Here is a 16,249-nt window from a genome sequence, read left to right as displayed (position 1 = left end):
TGAGAGCAGAAGTTTTGTTGTTTTGAATGTGGAGAGTGGAATTATTCTGGGGGCAATATATATGCATGTATAAACATAAATATAATATAAAACTGACTGAAGCAGAAAGTCGCAAGCAAACTAAATATAAATGAGCTTGAAATATGAAAAAGACTTTTATTCCATACACATATAAATATACTGACATATATATCTATATCAAACTCAGCTTTTACTACGCCATAACAAAAATCAACAAAAATATGCAATTTAAGCTACTGGTTGAAACTTTGGCCTTTAGCTGGCTCCAAGTTTTGCTCAGCAATTTCCCAAATGACCTCACAAAATGTTTGCCCCCACCACAGCCAATGTATAGCTACTGTGAGAGCTTCTGTGTGGTGTGTTTGTGTGGTTGTGTGGGTGTTAAAGACTCTTGACCCCAAGTCAAAGAGAGCACTCTAGAAAAAAAATGAACAGAAACAGAAAAGAAAATGCGAATTGATTTCGCTAATTTGCTGTGTGAACTTTTGTGACTCAGACATTTAAAGCATTTATATATAGATTTGGAGTCCAGATAAGCCAACCACATGATAATGCAGCTAAATAATTGCCTATATTTCACAAAGGAAAACAACATGTGGGAATACAGCTGTGTGGCCAGCCAGATATCTGTTTTGTGGCGTTCCCCAAAGACTCTCCGCCAAGATGTGTTGGCAGGGCCATTAGACATGTGGCCAGCCCAGTTTCGGGCAAGGTAACACACACGAGCGCCGACAATTCAAGCAATGAGTGCGCAGCCAAGTCATATTAGTCGAACAGCAAACTCATCGTTGGTCTGCAACATGTTGCAAAGCACGGGCTCTGCATGAGCTGGTTCACTATATGTACTAACAGCATGTCAACAGCGTGCATAACATTTCCCACTATTTAACAGAGGATGTCACAAAGGCTGTCAATGCGAATGTTAAAATTTAGTTCACAACGGCTGTTTGATGCGAGATGTTCGAAAGGCGCAATTGAATTTTATTGTACTAATTTATTTCTTAATACGTACATTTGGTAAATAATGTAATTGAATTTATTTATTTATTTTTTTTTTAACTGAATTGAAGTAACAAGAAATTCAGTATAGCAAAGTGATAAATTGTGTAATATTATTAAATTACATATATTAAATCAAAATTTAAAAAATTTAATAGGGTTTTCCTTGATTGATGTCATATAGAAAAACATTCTTAAGGACAATTTAGACATACTAAATAAAAAATTAATTTTCAATATTTATATATTAATTGGCAGTCATAAAAAAATAATCGTGAACATGCCGCTGCACACTGGGTTATGTAAATATGCAGCTGAATTGTGTCATAAATATTACTCATACGCACCGTAAACTTGTATGAAATGCAGATGGATATATTTCGCTGAATATAAAATCAATATTAATATAAATTAATAAATCGCTGGAATGTCTTCTATTGTATTCGATTGAAGAATTAATTTAAAAACAATTTTTCATATTATTTACTATTAACTTTAATCCAAACTTGGCAGCATTGAACCGAAATTCGGAAAATGTATTTTTGGGTACTTTTGTATGAAAAGGTGTTAGCCATGGCAAATCAGAAACCAAAGTATCCGGTATCCTAGAAACTTTAAAGTGATAGAAAGTTAAAAAACATTACTTTCAATAAAAAAAAGTTAAAGACTGGAATACTAAATAACTAAAAAGAAATATAAATAATTTGAGCTTTAAAACTTAGCAAGCTTCAATCAAATATATTCTATTTTGGTTAGAGATAAAAAGTTTATGCTCATGTCAAATTGATTACATTTTATTTTACTATTAAACCGTTTCGGCTTTGACGACTCTCAGCCAGCTTTATTTACTTTAACTATCGCTTTTATTGACAATAAAACTATTCTAATTTACGACTCTCAAGTTAATTTGCTATTACTGAATTTATGATTTCATTATTGTCGTTACACTTAGGCTAAGTATTTCTTTTTTTTTTTTTATATACGTATATATCTGAGTCTTTCAACTCCCACCCGTTTGATCGATTGCATACAATGTGAATGTGATGACAAGTCAATGAATCATAATAAATGCCTCACATTCTCACCATCTAACTATTCATTCTTTTTAAGCGCACGTATCTCGGGCGACGTGATGGTTACACATCCTACGGCGACTACAGTCTGTCACCTGTTCGGTCCGTGTCTGTGCGTTAATCAAACACAGCGCAATCCATTTGTAAGCAGCTACTGTCGTTACACTAACACACACACACACACTTACACACACACACACACATATGACAGCGCATCACGAGCAGCAGCAGCTCGAACGTGACATATGGCGATGTACTTTTATGCCAGTAAGATATCTGACGCAGCCCGCGGCACGCGTTGCCAGCAATCCGTGCTGCAAAAGTCGCGCGGTCAACGGGATCGTGGCAGGCACATATACATACATATATGTACGTATATCGGCAGCATACGCCTTGCCATCTGTGCCAGTTAGACAGCAGTGCGGCCGGAGCTAAAAAGCCAGCTAAAACTGCTGACTTGAACATTTTCACGCCTAGCGACGACAGCTGGAACATTCCATAAGCCAAAGTATTGAATTGGGTTGAAAAGTGGAGCAGCTGAATGAACACGAATTGAAATCAGAGCTACAGCAGGTGCGTCGATTAGCAATGTAAATAAACAATGTCATGCAATATGTAAATATATATAAATATAACTAACACATATGTACATATATTTCTTCTATTTTACAACATATTCTGTAAAAAATGTACTAAATATTACATCATCTCAGAGTCAAATCATAGACAAGCATATATTTATTTTTTATATACACATCCTTAACTCCAAAACTACTTATATTTAATTTAAATAAAATATCATTCTATAAAATATTATCATTAATATATGTACGTAGTAGAAGAGCTTCTCTACTGCACTGGGTTCATTCACTGTGCTGTTCAATAATTCAGATAAGGTAATTCATAATAAATATCGCAGCGGCTTTTCGCAATCAACTTTGTTTAATCAACTGAATAAATGAACAAATGCAAGCATGAAGAGATTAAAAATTTATTTAAAAAAAAAAAAATAAATAAATAAAATAAAATAATTAAAATAAAAATGTTCACATTAGAATAATACGCAATGAGTTGTGTTATGAAAAACTTAACTGTTTCCAGTAATTTAGGGCCTCTCTTTTAAAGAGATATTCGCTTGTCTATAGAGAAAAAAAAATTGATATATCTAAGTTTATTAACTGGAACACTTATACATTTCTGTTGACTTACCACTTGAGTCGAAGGACACACATCCTTAAGAGGCCGCCTGGGGCAAGGTAACAAATAAGACACACAAATTGACAGGATTAGACGGCAAGAAGCAGCCCGAGGTCAAGTACAAGTCTGATGAGTGGAAGGAACACAAGTCCTAAGGCTAATGGTAGATAGCTCAAGAGGCTAGACAGACAAAACTAATGGAGTCTCTAGTCGAACTAAATGACTAGCCATGTGCTTATCTTCTTACTGTTGATGTTGATCTTAAAGTTCAGCTTGATTTGCAGTAATTTCTGCACTCATTTGTATTATTGTCACGTTTATTGCTGTGACCACATATTATTGGACTGTCTAACTGCGAGCTAGAATTTAAAATAAATATTATTGATATAAGTTAACCAAAGCGTATTGTAGTCTGGTGAATTGTTCAGCCAATCAATTTGGAAATGTTTTTTAATTGAGCTGATATTGGCAGATGCTGTGATAATCAATTGTAAGTCGTAATGTTTGATGTATCTAAAGTGCTTTATTTAATAGTGGGGCTGAATTTTCGTGGTTTCCCAGGCCAAGCAGGTGAAGCTTTACTTTACTTTGCATCCCATCCAGTTTTCGATTAAGCCATTCATTTCTCTCTCTCTCTCTCTCTGGCTGTCTCTCTCGCTCTCTCGCTCTTTCTCTCTTTGAGTATGAATACTATACCTTCTAAATATTGTACAGACTGAAAATAAAAATTTCGATTAGAGTAGCTCAGGCAATGCAGCAGCATCGTGTTGTGAATATACAGGCAAGATCTTAAACTCTTGCTTAAAATACACATACAAATAAATGTACTTACATTATATATATACATATGTATATATGTACATTTATACATACATATAAAAGTAATGACTAGCAGCTATGTTAACAATGCTGTCACAGTCTACTTTACGCACGCAGAATGGTCAGACTCCAAAGAGAAGCTTGGAAATGTATCTGAATCGGTCGGGCACGTCGGCGTCTGTTTGCATGCGACGAGATACTGCAGGTGAGCTGCTGCTAGGCCATGGCTGTCTGTGTGTCTGTCTGTGTGCCGTGTCTACTCGTCCAGGTAACACAGGTCAGCCATGCGCCGAGCTAAAGTCAACATGACGAACGACTTACTAGACCCAGTGGATTCCATTAAAATTACCATGTATAGTACATACGTTAAATATGCTGCTCTACGTGGCTGTGCTCTCTGGCTGACTGGCCTCTTTCGTCGGGGCACGGCTCGAGCCAGAGCTGCTGCTACTCGAAGCCTTTTCTACGGCCTCGGCGGTCACGTGAGCAGCTTGTTAAAAACTTTGCCAAGTCACGTGTTTGACATATTGCATTGCGACAATGTCTAACTAACTTCCGCCTGTTTGTGCTCATAATCAAACATTTGCCATTGTATTTATTTGCAGTGCACGGGAATAGAGCAGCGCAGCAGGGCGGTAAAGCTGCGCAGAGGCGTGTGTTGGCATTATCTGCTGCCTTGTTGACAACTGCGATTGGCCAGCAAGAGGTCGATATTGAAGTCGTTAGATATTGGTAGCAGAAGTATTTTTTGTCGCTGATTTCATACAAAAAGGAGTGAAAGTCCAAGTAAGTTTACTAGATTTTAAAGTCCTAATGCGTAGAGTGGTCAAGGAAGTCGCTCGCTTCAGTCGTGACTTTGGGCTACGTTAATAAGCACGTCTAGTTTAAATCGTGATAGATATCCCCTTGATAAATATCCCATAGTCCACCAGAAATATTTACAAATGCTGAACATAAATAAAAATTTATTGAAAGTTAGAAAATAAATTAAAATTAAATAAATAAATAAACAAATAGAAAATAGATTAAAATAAAATCAATTTTAAATTTATTAGGCGAAAATAAAAAATATGTATAATATAAATAAAATAAAAATAAAAATAAATAAAAAACAAGAAAGAAAGCTCTAGTCGAGACAGCTCGACTACGAGATCCCCTGAACCCTACAAGCAACTGATATTTCAATAATAATTAGCAAACACACACGCACACACACACACACGCATACAAACAAACAAACGCATATACACACACTCACATATACAGGCGATTGCGCTTGGGTTGCGCTGCAGTGTTGGCAATATAATGAAAACTTATTTGTTGAATAATTCAATTTCTAGACGTACTATCGTAATGAAACTTTCAGAACGTAATCATAATGTTAAAATGTATGTGTATACCGAATCACAAGTCTCTAGTATTTGATATACGACTTTTACAAAGATGAGGGTGAGGGGGTGGATTTAGGGGTGGGGGGTAAATTTTAACAAAAACCGAAATTGTATAAAATACATCTTTATATACATTTTAAATTTGGAGACTCTAGCTTGAAGGATGTAGGAGATATAATTCTTTAAGTGATCGTCGATAAGGTTTTTTATCGATAAAAAAGTATCGGAATGAGTTATCGTTTTTTAGTGATAAACTCAATCTGCGCGTGATATATACGGACATTTTAAAAAAAAGTTGAAGTCTCTAGCTCTTATATCTTCTGAAATCGACGCGTTCATACATACGGACGGACGGACGGACGGACGGACGGACGGACGGACAGACAGACGGACAGGGCCAAATCGACTCAGCTTGTCGCCCCGATCAAGAATATATATACTTTGTGGGGTCTGCCACGCCTCCTTCTGCCTGTTACATACTTTTAACAAAACCATTATACCCTGATTTCCCATTTTCAATGGGTTCAGGGTATAATAAAATAACTAAATTAAGGAAATAGCTATGCAATAAAATTTTTTGATTAAATTTAGCCGATTCCGAAGCTAAATTATATAGTATTAAATGTATGGAATATACTTCAAACTAATGTGTTATTTGGCAAATTTTGCTGAATACTTTCTATGCTATTCCGGAAAATTAATTAAATTATTTTCTGCTTATTTAATTGCAGTGCAGTAAATGAAGTCTGTCAGAAATTGGTTTGTATGCAACGAAACATGATGATTTATGTCATAGGCAGAAAATTCTCTAAAGTGAGCAGCAAATGCAGCAGCACCACTAGCACCACAATCCGCAGAAGCAACAATTGCAGTAGTAGCAACAGCAGACTCACTGCAATAGTAGCAGCATCACCAGCAGAATCTCATCATCGAAGTATGGACACAAATTTGGATAATGTATGAACCATCCAGCCCATCAAAAGCCGAGGAACCACTCGCAAGTGTGGAAACAGCAAAGTGCCCATCGCGTCATCAGAGGCATGTTGACGTTGATGAGCCGCCGCCGAGCAGCGAACCCAAAGACAAGTGCGATATGAATGCGAATGCAATATGCAATGCATCGGTGCAAGGAGCAGCCTCTTGTGATTGCAGTGCCGAGCAGCAGCAGACATATGCAGTATCAATAAGAACAACAACAACAACAACGACAAACCCATCAGTGAAGCATGATTGGGTCTCAGCCATCGCCGTGTTGGCGGATATTCTGAAATTGGCACTGGGCGAGCGCGAAAACTGTTTTGCAGTTGGTGAGTTATCCTGGACCGAGGCCAGGCAGTTCTCGTCTCACGTGCATAAATTAATATAAATCAAATTCATGCGACTTTCACATCAGCCTGCTTTAATTTAATTGACCAGCGTGTGTCCAATAAAAATAATAGTGTGCAAATAATTAAAGCTCTTGTTCCATTTTCATTGATATGCATACTATTAATACGAAATTTATTTTCATTTGCTGGCTGTGTGGCAAATGCAAATTAATTCACTTAAATTTTGATAGTGCACATATTTATTGAGTGTGATATAAATATTGATGAGCAATCAACTGAATGAATCAATGGAAATATAAATGAAATTAATAAAATAAGTATGTAAATAATATGAAATCATAATAAAATCATTCAGATAGCCATATACATATACATATATACAAATATTTATAATTTAAAATGCTTATTTCGATAAGCACTAAAGTGAAATACTAAGATTCTTGAGACATCGAATCGCTCTCTTCTTCTTTTATTCACACATCACTATTTAGTCACACACCACACCCAGTTTAATGAAAGATATTTGGGAAGCATTTAGTCCATATTATAGCGAAATTCGAAGGGGAACAGTTTACCCAGCCTGTTTCGAAATTTTCTTGCAAAGGTTACAGTCCTGACATAATCCCGTTTGGAGCAGCATTTGAGTGGCTCGAAATGCTTATACGGTACGAACTGTGTTTCTGCCATATACCTTAAGGCGTGGCTGTGCATCATATTAAGGAATCTTACGAACATCTTAAAGCTGAGTTTTGCGAATCGACAGCAATCGGGGGCGTGATGGTGGGGAATGCCTGCACAGAAGCCCCATGCCCGATCGTAGTCTTTCACCTGCATGGCACGAATTACCAGGGCGTCATCGGCAAGCTCCGGTTCTTGAATCTTGGCGAATGTCGCCAGCCTAACCCAGTTGCCTTTCCATAACAGGGCGCGAATCATATGGCTTTCGCCCACCTTCTGGATTATCTCGTTCTCCGGTTTGTAGAGAATGGAGTGGTGCAGCCAAGGCGATAACATGGAGTAACGCACACTGGCCATGACCTGCTCCATATGTTGCTCCCGCTCCTCCCAGTTGTGCCCTAGCCAGTACACGGCTGCAAAGAACACTTCGTCCTCACTGTTCACGCATAGCGAGTCCATTTTGAGCATATAGGCCACCTCGCCCGCTTCCATGGCGAGGAACTCCTCAGATGCGACCAGCGGCAAGAACACCTTTTGTATTCGGTGCATAAATATGGCCATCAAATCGCTGCATTTCACACGACGACATATCTGGTATCCTCTGAATGCTTCCTGTTCCCAGACACCCCCTTCGCCCCCATTATGAATCGAAAGAGAGTTATAGAAGAGCTCCAACAGGTGATGCACATTCAGATACTTAGCCAAGTGGTACATCTCAACAAAGTCGTGGCCGAGTACCAGCGGTTTGATTCCGGCAACCATCCAATTGTACATGCGGGACAACAGCATCATCGATACCTTGTTAGTGGGAAATTCCAGGGACCAACTCTTGTATTCGCCAAAGCCCTTCAGATATTGGAAGAACACATACCGATCCACATGCAGATAAAGTTTGCCAACTTTCACTTGCAACGTGCTAAACCAGAAGTTGCGCAACGAAATCAGGTACACCTCTCTACCATCTACAATAAATGTGTCATAAAATATGTGTCATATATATGATAACATTGATTTTTAGTCTACCTAGCTCCCGACCCTCTACATTGGAAAAGTACTGGGCTACAGTGATATTCGATACCATTCGCTGTGCTTGAGCACAATCCCTGACCTCTACGCTCGTTAGGGTCTCCATCGCATCAACGGCTTTGGCGACCTCAAGCATCTCCAGCTGCACCGGCTCCAGCAGCCCGGCCTTGGCATGTTCTCGGGCGGCATGGGAGTAAAGACTTGACCAAACCATCACTGGAAGACGCGGAAAGAATTCGTGATGCTCGGCACAGTCCGCATATAGCTCATGCGGATCCGGAGCGATCTCAGAGGATTCCTCATCTGAGGAGGAGCAGGCTTCGCTAGTTTCCGGCAGCCAGAAACCAAATGATTCTGGTGTCCTATTCAAATGTGGTTCCTCGATCAGACTCCGTTTCCAATTAGCGATCAGCTTCAAGTATTTCTTATTAAGTTCTTCGTTCAATGATAATGAGCGAGTCCGCTGACTTATTTTGCCTTCGATGATTGCATTTCTCCTGGCTATTTCCATTGGAATTCTACGATGACCAGATCTCCTATAAAGCCTATAGCCGCTATAGGCATGTCTGCTCGGCACTTTAAATGTTGTTCTAGACTTGCTTGCCATCTCTTCAAGAAATCAAATTCTAGTGGTTTTTGGCTAACTGAATTTCCGATATGATTTTAGTCTCATTTATAAGATTACAAATCGACGCCAACTGAACTTTATATATATCGATTTTCTCATCTATGCTAGTAACGTAAGCCAATCGAGAGGAGATGAATTAAAGTGCGCTAAGAAATAGGAGAGAGTAGCTGAGTGAGGTCGTTTGTCTTAAATTGAGTCATGGAGATAGCCCCACTTGAAATTCCCCAATTAATTATTTGCCTGAAGCAAAGATAAATTTACAAATCATTCGGAGAGCACACAAATGCCACAGACACGGAAATTCCCAAGCTGGCTGAGATGTAAGGCTATACAAGTAAATATACAAATTAAATTTAGCTAATACGTAGACATGTGTGTGCACATGTATATGTAAATATGTGCAAGGCTTTGCTTTTGCTCATTAGGCACATGCGTTGCCTTACGGCAATCTAAGTAACGATTAGAAAGCCAAGCAAACGGATGACCCATTCATTAGTTATGCATCTTGTTCGTCCTTGTATCCTTATTCGCAGTAGCAAATGTGCATTTGGTATTCGTTGAATGCGGGGCAGGAATCCCAGAATTGCAAAATGCTAACTACCCAACAATGGGATGGAATGGAGCTAAATGCCACTTAGCTGCTGGTATGCCGGAGTAGCAGCACCTGCAGGACTTGCACTCCAGATTGTGTTTGTCTGTATGCCGCTGTGATAATAGCTGTCAACAGAGTGTCCTGCTACGCTGGCTGACAGTCCAGACAGTCGGATCAGGTAACGGGAATTGCTGTGCAGCTGGAAAACACCTCCCATGAGTCAGGCTTACGCTTAGATATGCGACAGTAGCTACATACTATTGACGGTGCGAAAACAATTTACTTCTGTTACCGAGAGGCTATAGAATTGGGTCTATTGAATTTATTAACGTATATGTAACAGAGATGTAGATGATATACTCGATCAGTAGAAATAGCTCTAGCCTTTAATTTGTCACTTCAATTGCTTAACTTCATTATTACTGTACAATCAACTAAATTCGATATATAATAGCTATAAAATTATATGCCACGAATGTCTGCTTCGCCATAATCGGTATCTCATAGTCAGCTACGCCCATCTGGGACACTCTTATTTCTTTTTTCGGTCACATCCCCATCTCTGTAAAAAAGCTTCGTCTGGCAGAGAAGATAAATAGCATTGACTGTTTTGTATCCATACCTGTCTCGTCGCTTTCCTGTTTGAAATATGATACAAAATACTTTAAAATGTGATTGTCTGTCAATTGCTCCGCCCCAGACTTTGTAGCAGAGACAAAACAACAAAAAATTGCTGTAAACCGATGATGATACATTATACACTCAATCTGAGCCTTAGCCTTAAGTATATGAAACAAAAAACGAAATTACATATATTTTCTTTTCTTTTATCAGATTTCATGAGGACTGCCTCGGTGTTTAAGGACTGGGATATGACTGAAAAATGGATGTATGACAAAATAAAAAATAAAAATAAAAAAAATAAATAAAAAAAATAATAAAAATAAAATATTCGTAAAAATAAAATTATATTTAGTATATGTCATAAATTAATTCTGATAGAAGTCAATCTAAGCAATTTAGCTGCTTCTCAATAATTCTCTACAGAGCTTCATAAAAACAATTCAAATTTTATATTTATATCATTTGTTTATTTACTTATTATTCTTTAAATATAAAAGTAAAATTTTACTAAATCACTTGAGCTTACATAAAAAAGGTTAAAATATTCCCAATGCAGCTTAAATTGATTTTCTGCATCTCACAGATGAACTGCTCAGCGCACATGAGTTATGATTGTGCGCAAATCTATTTGCCAAACGTAGCAATATTTTCGGAGCGTCATATATCATTTTTATGTGTCTACAGTAACGGTGAAATGTTTATTTAATTGCGAGCAAACGGAGGAAAAATCATGAAAACCAAAAAAAAAAATATATATATGTGCCAAAACTTAAAAAAAAGGGAAAGAAAATTGATTTAGAAAAGTCTGCAGAAAACAAAAATCAGGTAAAATGTGATTTGTGACTTGCAATTTTTACTGCATGATAAATATGGCGGAAAAATATCTGTAATAAATATAGAATGTTGCTTTAGAGCATAGAAATTTATAGTTATATATATATATATCGATTTTTGAAATAAAATCTAGCTTAGTATTGAGGTAAATTACATAATTATTTGCAAGTATAAATATTGTTTAGCTTCCATCAATTCATAACTTGCCCAAAAAATTCACGCATAGCTCAATTAACATTGCTTAAAGGCTTCATTGACCTTTGCCTGTAAACCGATGTATCGTAGGGCCGGCAAAGTCAAACCAATAAATAATACAGAGATAATTATGATTACCTCATATGCTGGCTCTAACCGTATCTGAGCTTAACTAGCGAGCCATTCAACTAGTTTGTTTCCTTTCCGTGCATAATTCGTGTTTCAAACTTTGTCCTGCGAGTTGCTTGCAGATTGCTGTGGCTTTTGCAGCTGGCGCTCCTGAGAGGACCTGTACAGTCAGCACCTGATAAATATTCAGACTCGCATGCTAATGAATGGCGCGAGTCCGCAAGGTTTTCCGTTAAGTTTTTAAGTTATTCCATTGCATAAACAATCAGATCACAAGGGGACAAATATATAAAGGTATGCGACGCTCATATGCTTTAAGCTTCTCTATGAAATTATTATAATTATAAGCTCATGGAGTTGAATTTTTAAGAAACTTGCAGAGAAAATACTGCTCTCTCATAGCATTTTTAAAGTCGAAAGGAAAACGCAAATTTCTTTTAGTTAGTTTTTCAATTTTGGCGAAAACTTAGTTGTTGGCTCGTCTCTTATTCCGTAGCTGGAACCATTTTGGAGACGATTGCGTTAATTTACTCCCATCACGTAGACATTTAACATAAATCAGCCTTTGCGCTGCCAGCGAAATGACGTCAGTTGCTTTGGGGCTTAACTTTGTTCAACTTTCGTATATGCTTGAAATGAAGTTGGGGAACTGCCGGTGCAAATTGCAGAACGATTACCATGGCGGAATAGACTTGGCATTTGTCTTTTAGATTATTTTTGCACATCAGTTTGTAGACTTAACTTTAAAGGCACATGGACTTATATTTCAAGGGGCTGCAGGGCTAGTTGGGACTGTAAAGGGAAATTCATTTAAATATTCTGTTCACTTCAAGGCTGCAATCTATGCAAAGGAATATCCACGCTCGATTAGCAGCGTATTTAATTGAATCCTCTGTGAATAGCGACGAAAGCAAAATCGAAAAGGAAAATCTACAAAAATGGAGCAAGGCAATCAGAACAAAGAGCTGAGTTTAATTAGGGGATAATCGAATGGCGAATCAACGAGTCAAATTAATTAATCATTGTCCATTTAATCAGCCGAGCCACGCTTTAATTGAAACCTATTGAAGGAATTCAACCATCATGCTGGTGCACCTTTGAGAAATGAATATGCACATCTTTAGGTTTTCCTTTTCTTTTCCCTTTTCGCTGCCAGCTGTAATGAAAACATAACAGAAACGGAACCTATTCGAATGGAAATGGAAAAAGCTGGCAACTGATTGATGTTCGATTGATTATTTTGCATTGCTTCGCTGGCATTTCAGGTTCGATTAACACATGAATGAATGTGTAATACAAAACAGATTTACTTTAATGAAGTTTTCAAATCAGACAATAATGAAAGCTGTGCTATGGGAAATTACATAAACGATAAGTATAATTACACAAACAGCATCAAAAATTGCATTTTGAGCAATTTTAATGAAAGCCAAACACTTTCTATGCACACCTAGGGAAAACATTTCTCATATGCCATTCGAATTCCATTTATAGTGTTCGTGTAGGTCGAAATTTTCCTCATTGCGACCTAAATTGCATTTTAGTCGGAATTGTCAATTATTCTTCTTTTGACTTCCGCTCTCGCTCGCTTTGTCTGTATTTCTGGCTTTCCTGGTTTGTACTTTATGGTTCTTTTAGTGGTTTATTTCACTAACTGTCACTTATATACGTGACACATTTTAATTGCTTGTAAAACTTGCATATATATATTTTTGTTTTTGTCTCTAGACAAGTTAGTCTTAATTATATGTTTTTGTATAGTAGCTACAGGTAAGAGGCCGAGGTTATCAATCGTACCGCTCCCAACAAAATGTTCGTTAAAAGAGCGTCATACGAAAACAAAGCGCTCAGCCGAATGCCAAAATCAGCGATCGAGCGAGTCTACTTGTTTTATTGATCCACTGACAAATCAAAACGAGCCTACCCAGCATTTACGTTATGCTGCTATCTAGCTCGCACACAGCAACATTCTTGACTACGTTCAGCGACATATATCTTTGTCCCTTTCTCTCTCGTGTAGCTTTGCGCATACTCACTCGGATAACAATTATACAACAGCGCCATGAATGCGCACACTAATACTACTGCAATAGTCGCAGCCAATCAGGATAAAATGAAGACTTGGAGTAAACTAACAGAATGTTAAGTTTGGCGAGACAACAGAGGAATTTTATTCTGATTTATCATGATTCTCATATATCGCGCACATATGATTATACAATATACTCTCCTTATCGACAATTTTCGCAATGACGGACAATACTTGAGGAATGCCTTCATAAAAAATATTTATGGAGTTGGTAATAAAGAATGTGAAGTATTTAAATAACCATGGCGATAGACAGTGCAATAATGGCAGAGCTTAACGCAGTCCTACTAACGAGCCGCAGTGCTGGCTTTCAATTTCGAACGAACGGTCAAAAAGAGGCTGCACGGCAATTAATTTGTTTACACTCGAAATATACATATGAAAAACGGATTCATTTGTGGCGTACAAAAGCTTCTCATGTGCATTGTTCTTTGAGTGCCCAACTTAATCAGAATGTTCTTGCACGACTCTTGCGTGAATTTTAATTAAAAGCTAAAAAAAATCTGATAAATATTGTGGAGCTGGATGATATGAAAAATGGATTTCATTGTTGTTGGGCTTTAAGAAATTCATATATTTTTGTGTTGTATTTTTTAAATATAGCTAATACTGTTTGCAAAATAATTATTTTCTTTATCTATGTTATAGAAGCTCTTACAACATTTTTGCTGAGCATTTTACAAATTGACGATTTATGTGCATATGTGAATTTAAAATCGTAAACCTTTTAAGACGTATTTTTTAATTGCTGCCTAATTGCACTTATTATCCTTAAATTTTTAAGTGCTTCAGGGACTCTTTCCCATCAATTGCTCATTGAGCGAACAAGTGACAGCCACGTCTCATTGATGAAATTTCGTTGTTTAATTGCTGTTGCCTTTTCGGCATTGAGCCCAATCAATTATAGCTGACTGACTACATTAAAATGCACGACGAATCAAGCATCGAGCGAGTATTAAGCGAGCGAAAGCAATGTGAAATATCCCCGGGCACTGATTCAAGCATCTGCAGTGCAGGCGTTGCCTGGCGTGATGATACCCATTGAGAACTGCATGGAGAATTGCATTGTGAAGGCCTTTATTCTCGTACTTGTTTATCAAGTCAACTATTTCGTCATTCGTTCGTTTCGCCACTTTGGGTTGCATTCATTTGAATTTCACTCGAAATGCAGTCAAGCGTTTTACGAGTTCACCTCGCGACTGTAGCCAAGGTAAACTGTGCCTAACCAACCATCGAGCAGGTGAGGAAAGAGCTGCAGGAAGCAACTTATAATTGGCTGATTGTCAACCCCTCAGACAGCGGCGATGGGTTCACTGGTTTGCATTCTTCTGCGAGTGTTGCGGTTAAACTTTCTTTTGTGTTGACAGCGGCAAAGTTTTCTGAGCGCAAACTCAATTTAATGGCCATTTAGGAAGAGGGAGTGAAATTGGGAACAGAGCCAGAGTTTAGTGTCGAGCTACATTCATTGTTGTATAATTAGGCTAGACTAGGTTGACCATGCACCAATTTAATATTAAAGCCGATGTAAGAATATAGAGAATAATATTGAGTGATATATAAAACACAAATCACATCAAACCAGAATAAATCACTTCGAGGCAAAGCTTTTAATGCACTCAAATTATTTATAATAAATTTACAGACAGCAAAATATCCAAGTCATAATGAAAAGCAGGAAGACGATAAAATAACCAGGAAATGTAATCAAGCGGAAATTAATAAATTTATAATTTCGCATGGCATACAAATCAATGCTGATATAGAAAACTCTGCAACAGTTTGAGTTTTATAGAAAGAAAAGCAGCGAAACTTGTCCAATATAAGGGCTAAGTAAATATTTTGCTTTGAATAGATAACCTGCAGCTCCTATTCTCTACTTTTACTTTTTACTTTCCCTTTGTCATTTCTGTGCCATTTGAACACCTTTTGTCTGTCTACCTTTTGTTTTGAGCATAATATCCACTTAAGAGGTAACTCAACTTGCTGCGTGCTTCAACTATGCAGACACAACTTATTTGTGTTGTGTGTTGAGAGCCCTGAACTTAGACCTAATATACGTAAACATAATAAAAAGAGACAATATTGAAGCTGACCCCGAATAGTTATGCTTGAATGAACAATAACATGTTTATATTACTCTTTGAATCGCCTGAGTTTGTGCTCCCAGGAAATAGTTACAATAGCCTAAAAACACATATCTCTGTTTATTTACCTGAGTTTTGGATCTGCTATTTTAATAGAGTTTTTTTAATTATTAAATTTTCTTCAATATAAATAGTTCAAATATTACAATTTATTGCACTGTACAATCAATTCTCTCAGCACAAATATCAAAGCTCTTGAACTCACATAGAGGGCATTTCGAATAGCCAAACAAAAGGCTAAAAATCGTTATGTTTTGTATGAAAATATTTGACATTTTCTTTTTTTGCGGCGGGTCCGGCACGGCGCGTGTTTGATATTATTCAACACTTCTGTGGGTTCGACATTCGATTATTTATTTTTATCACGTACAATGGCGCCCAATAACCGCAGATGCCCTCCACTGGGACCTTGTGTAAACAAAAAATAAGTTGAATACATTTAAGGTTTATGAACCTGCAAATTTAAATTTGATATTGTGAAA

General features: G+C 37.3%; 1 protein-coding gene and 1 long non-coding RNA gene across 3 annotated transcripts; one reads left to right on the top strand and one right to left on the bottom strand.

Annotated features, from left to right (window-relative positions):
* Positions 1 to 958: 958 nt before the first annotated feature.
* Positions 959 to 4,833, top strand: LOC115563634 (uncharacterized). Of its 2 annotated transcripts, none has more exons than XR_016196603.1 (3): positions 959 to 1,047; positions 1,279 to 1,322; positions 2,131 to 2,733. It is a non-coding gene; the product is annotated as an uncharacterized LOC115563634 (long non-coding RNA). The 2 variants fall into 2 exon arrangements; XR_003980420.2 differs by lacking the exon at positions 959 to 1,047 and adding an exon at positions 4,715 to 4,833 and having other exon boundaries at positions 1,211 to 1,322; positions 2,131 to 2,666.
* A 2,291-nt stretch (positions 4,834 to 7,124) lies between these two features.
* On the bottom strand, positions 7,125 to 9,283 carry LOC115563637 (uncharacterized). The gene is made up of 2 exons (XM_030386937.2): positions 8,530 to 9,283; positions 7,125 to 8,468 (listed from the first exon to the last, which is right to left on the bottom strand). The coding sequence occupies exons 1-2, from the start codon at positions 9,137 to 9,139 to the stop codon at positions 7,363 to 7,365; spliced, it is 1,716 nt and encodes a 571-aa protein (XP_030242797.2). The 5' UTR covers positions 9,140 to 9,283; the 3' UTR covers positions 7,125 to 7,362.
* Between the last annotated feature and the right edge of the window lie 6,966 nt (positions 9,284 to 16,249).

The sequence above is a fragment of the Drosophila navojoa genome, chromosome 3 (genome assembly GCF_054131105.1).
Source record: "Drosophila navojoa isolate 15081-1374.11 chromosome 3, UAZ_NAV_1.0, whole genome shotgun sequence".
Taxonomy (NCBI): domain Eukaryota; kingdom Metazoa; phylum Arthropoda; class Insecta; order Diptera; family Drosophilidae; genus Drosophila; species Drosophila navojoa.
Note: the sequence above shows the minus strand (reverse complement) of the source record. Positions and strands in the feature narration are given on the sequence as shown.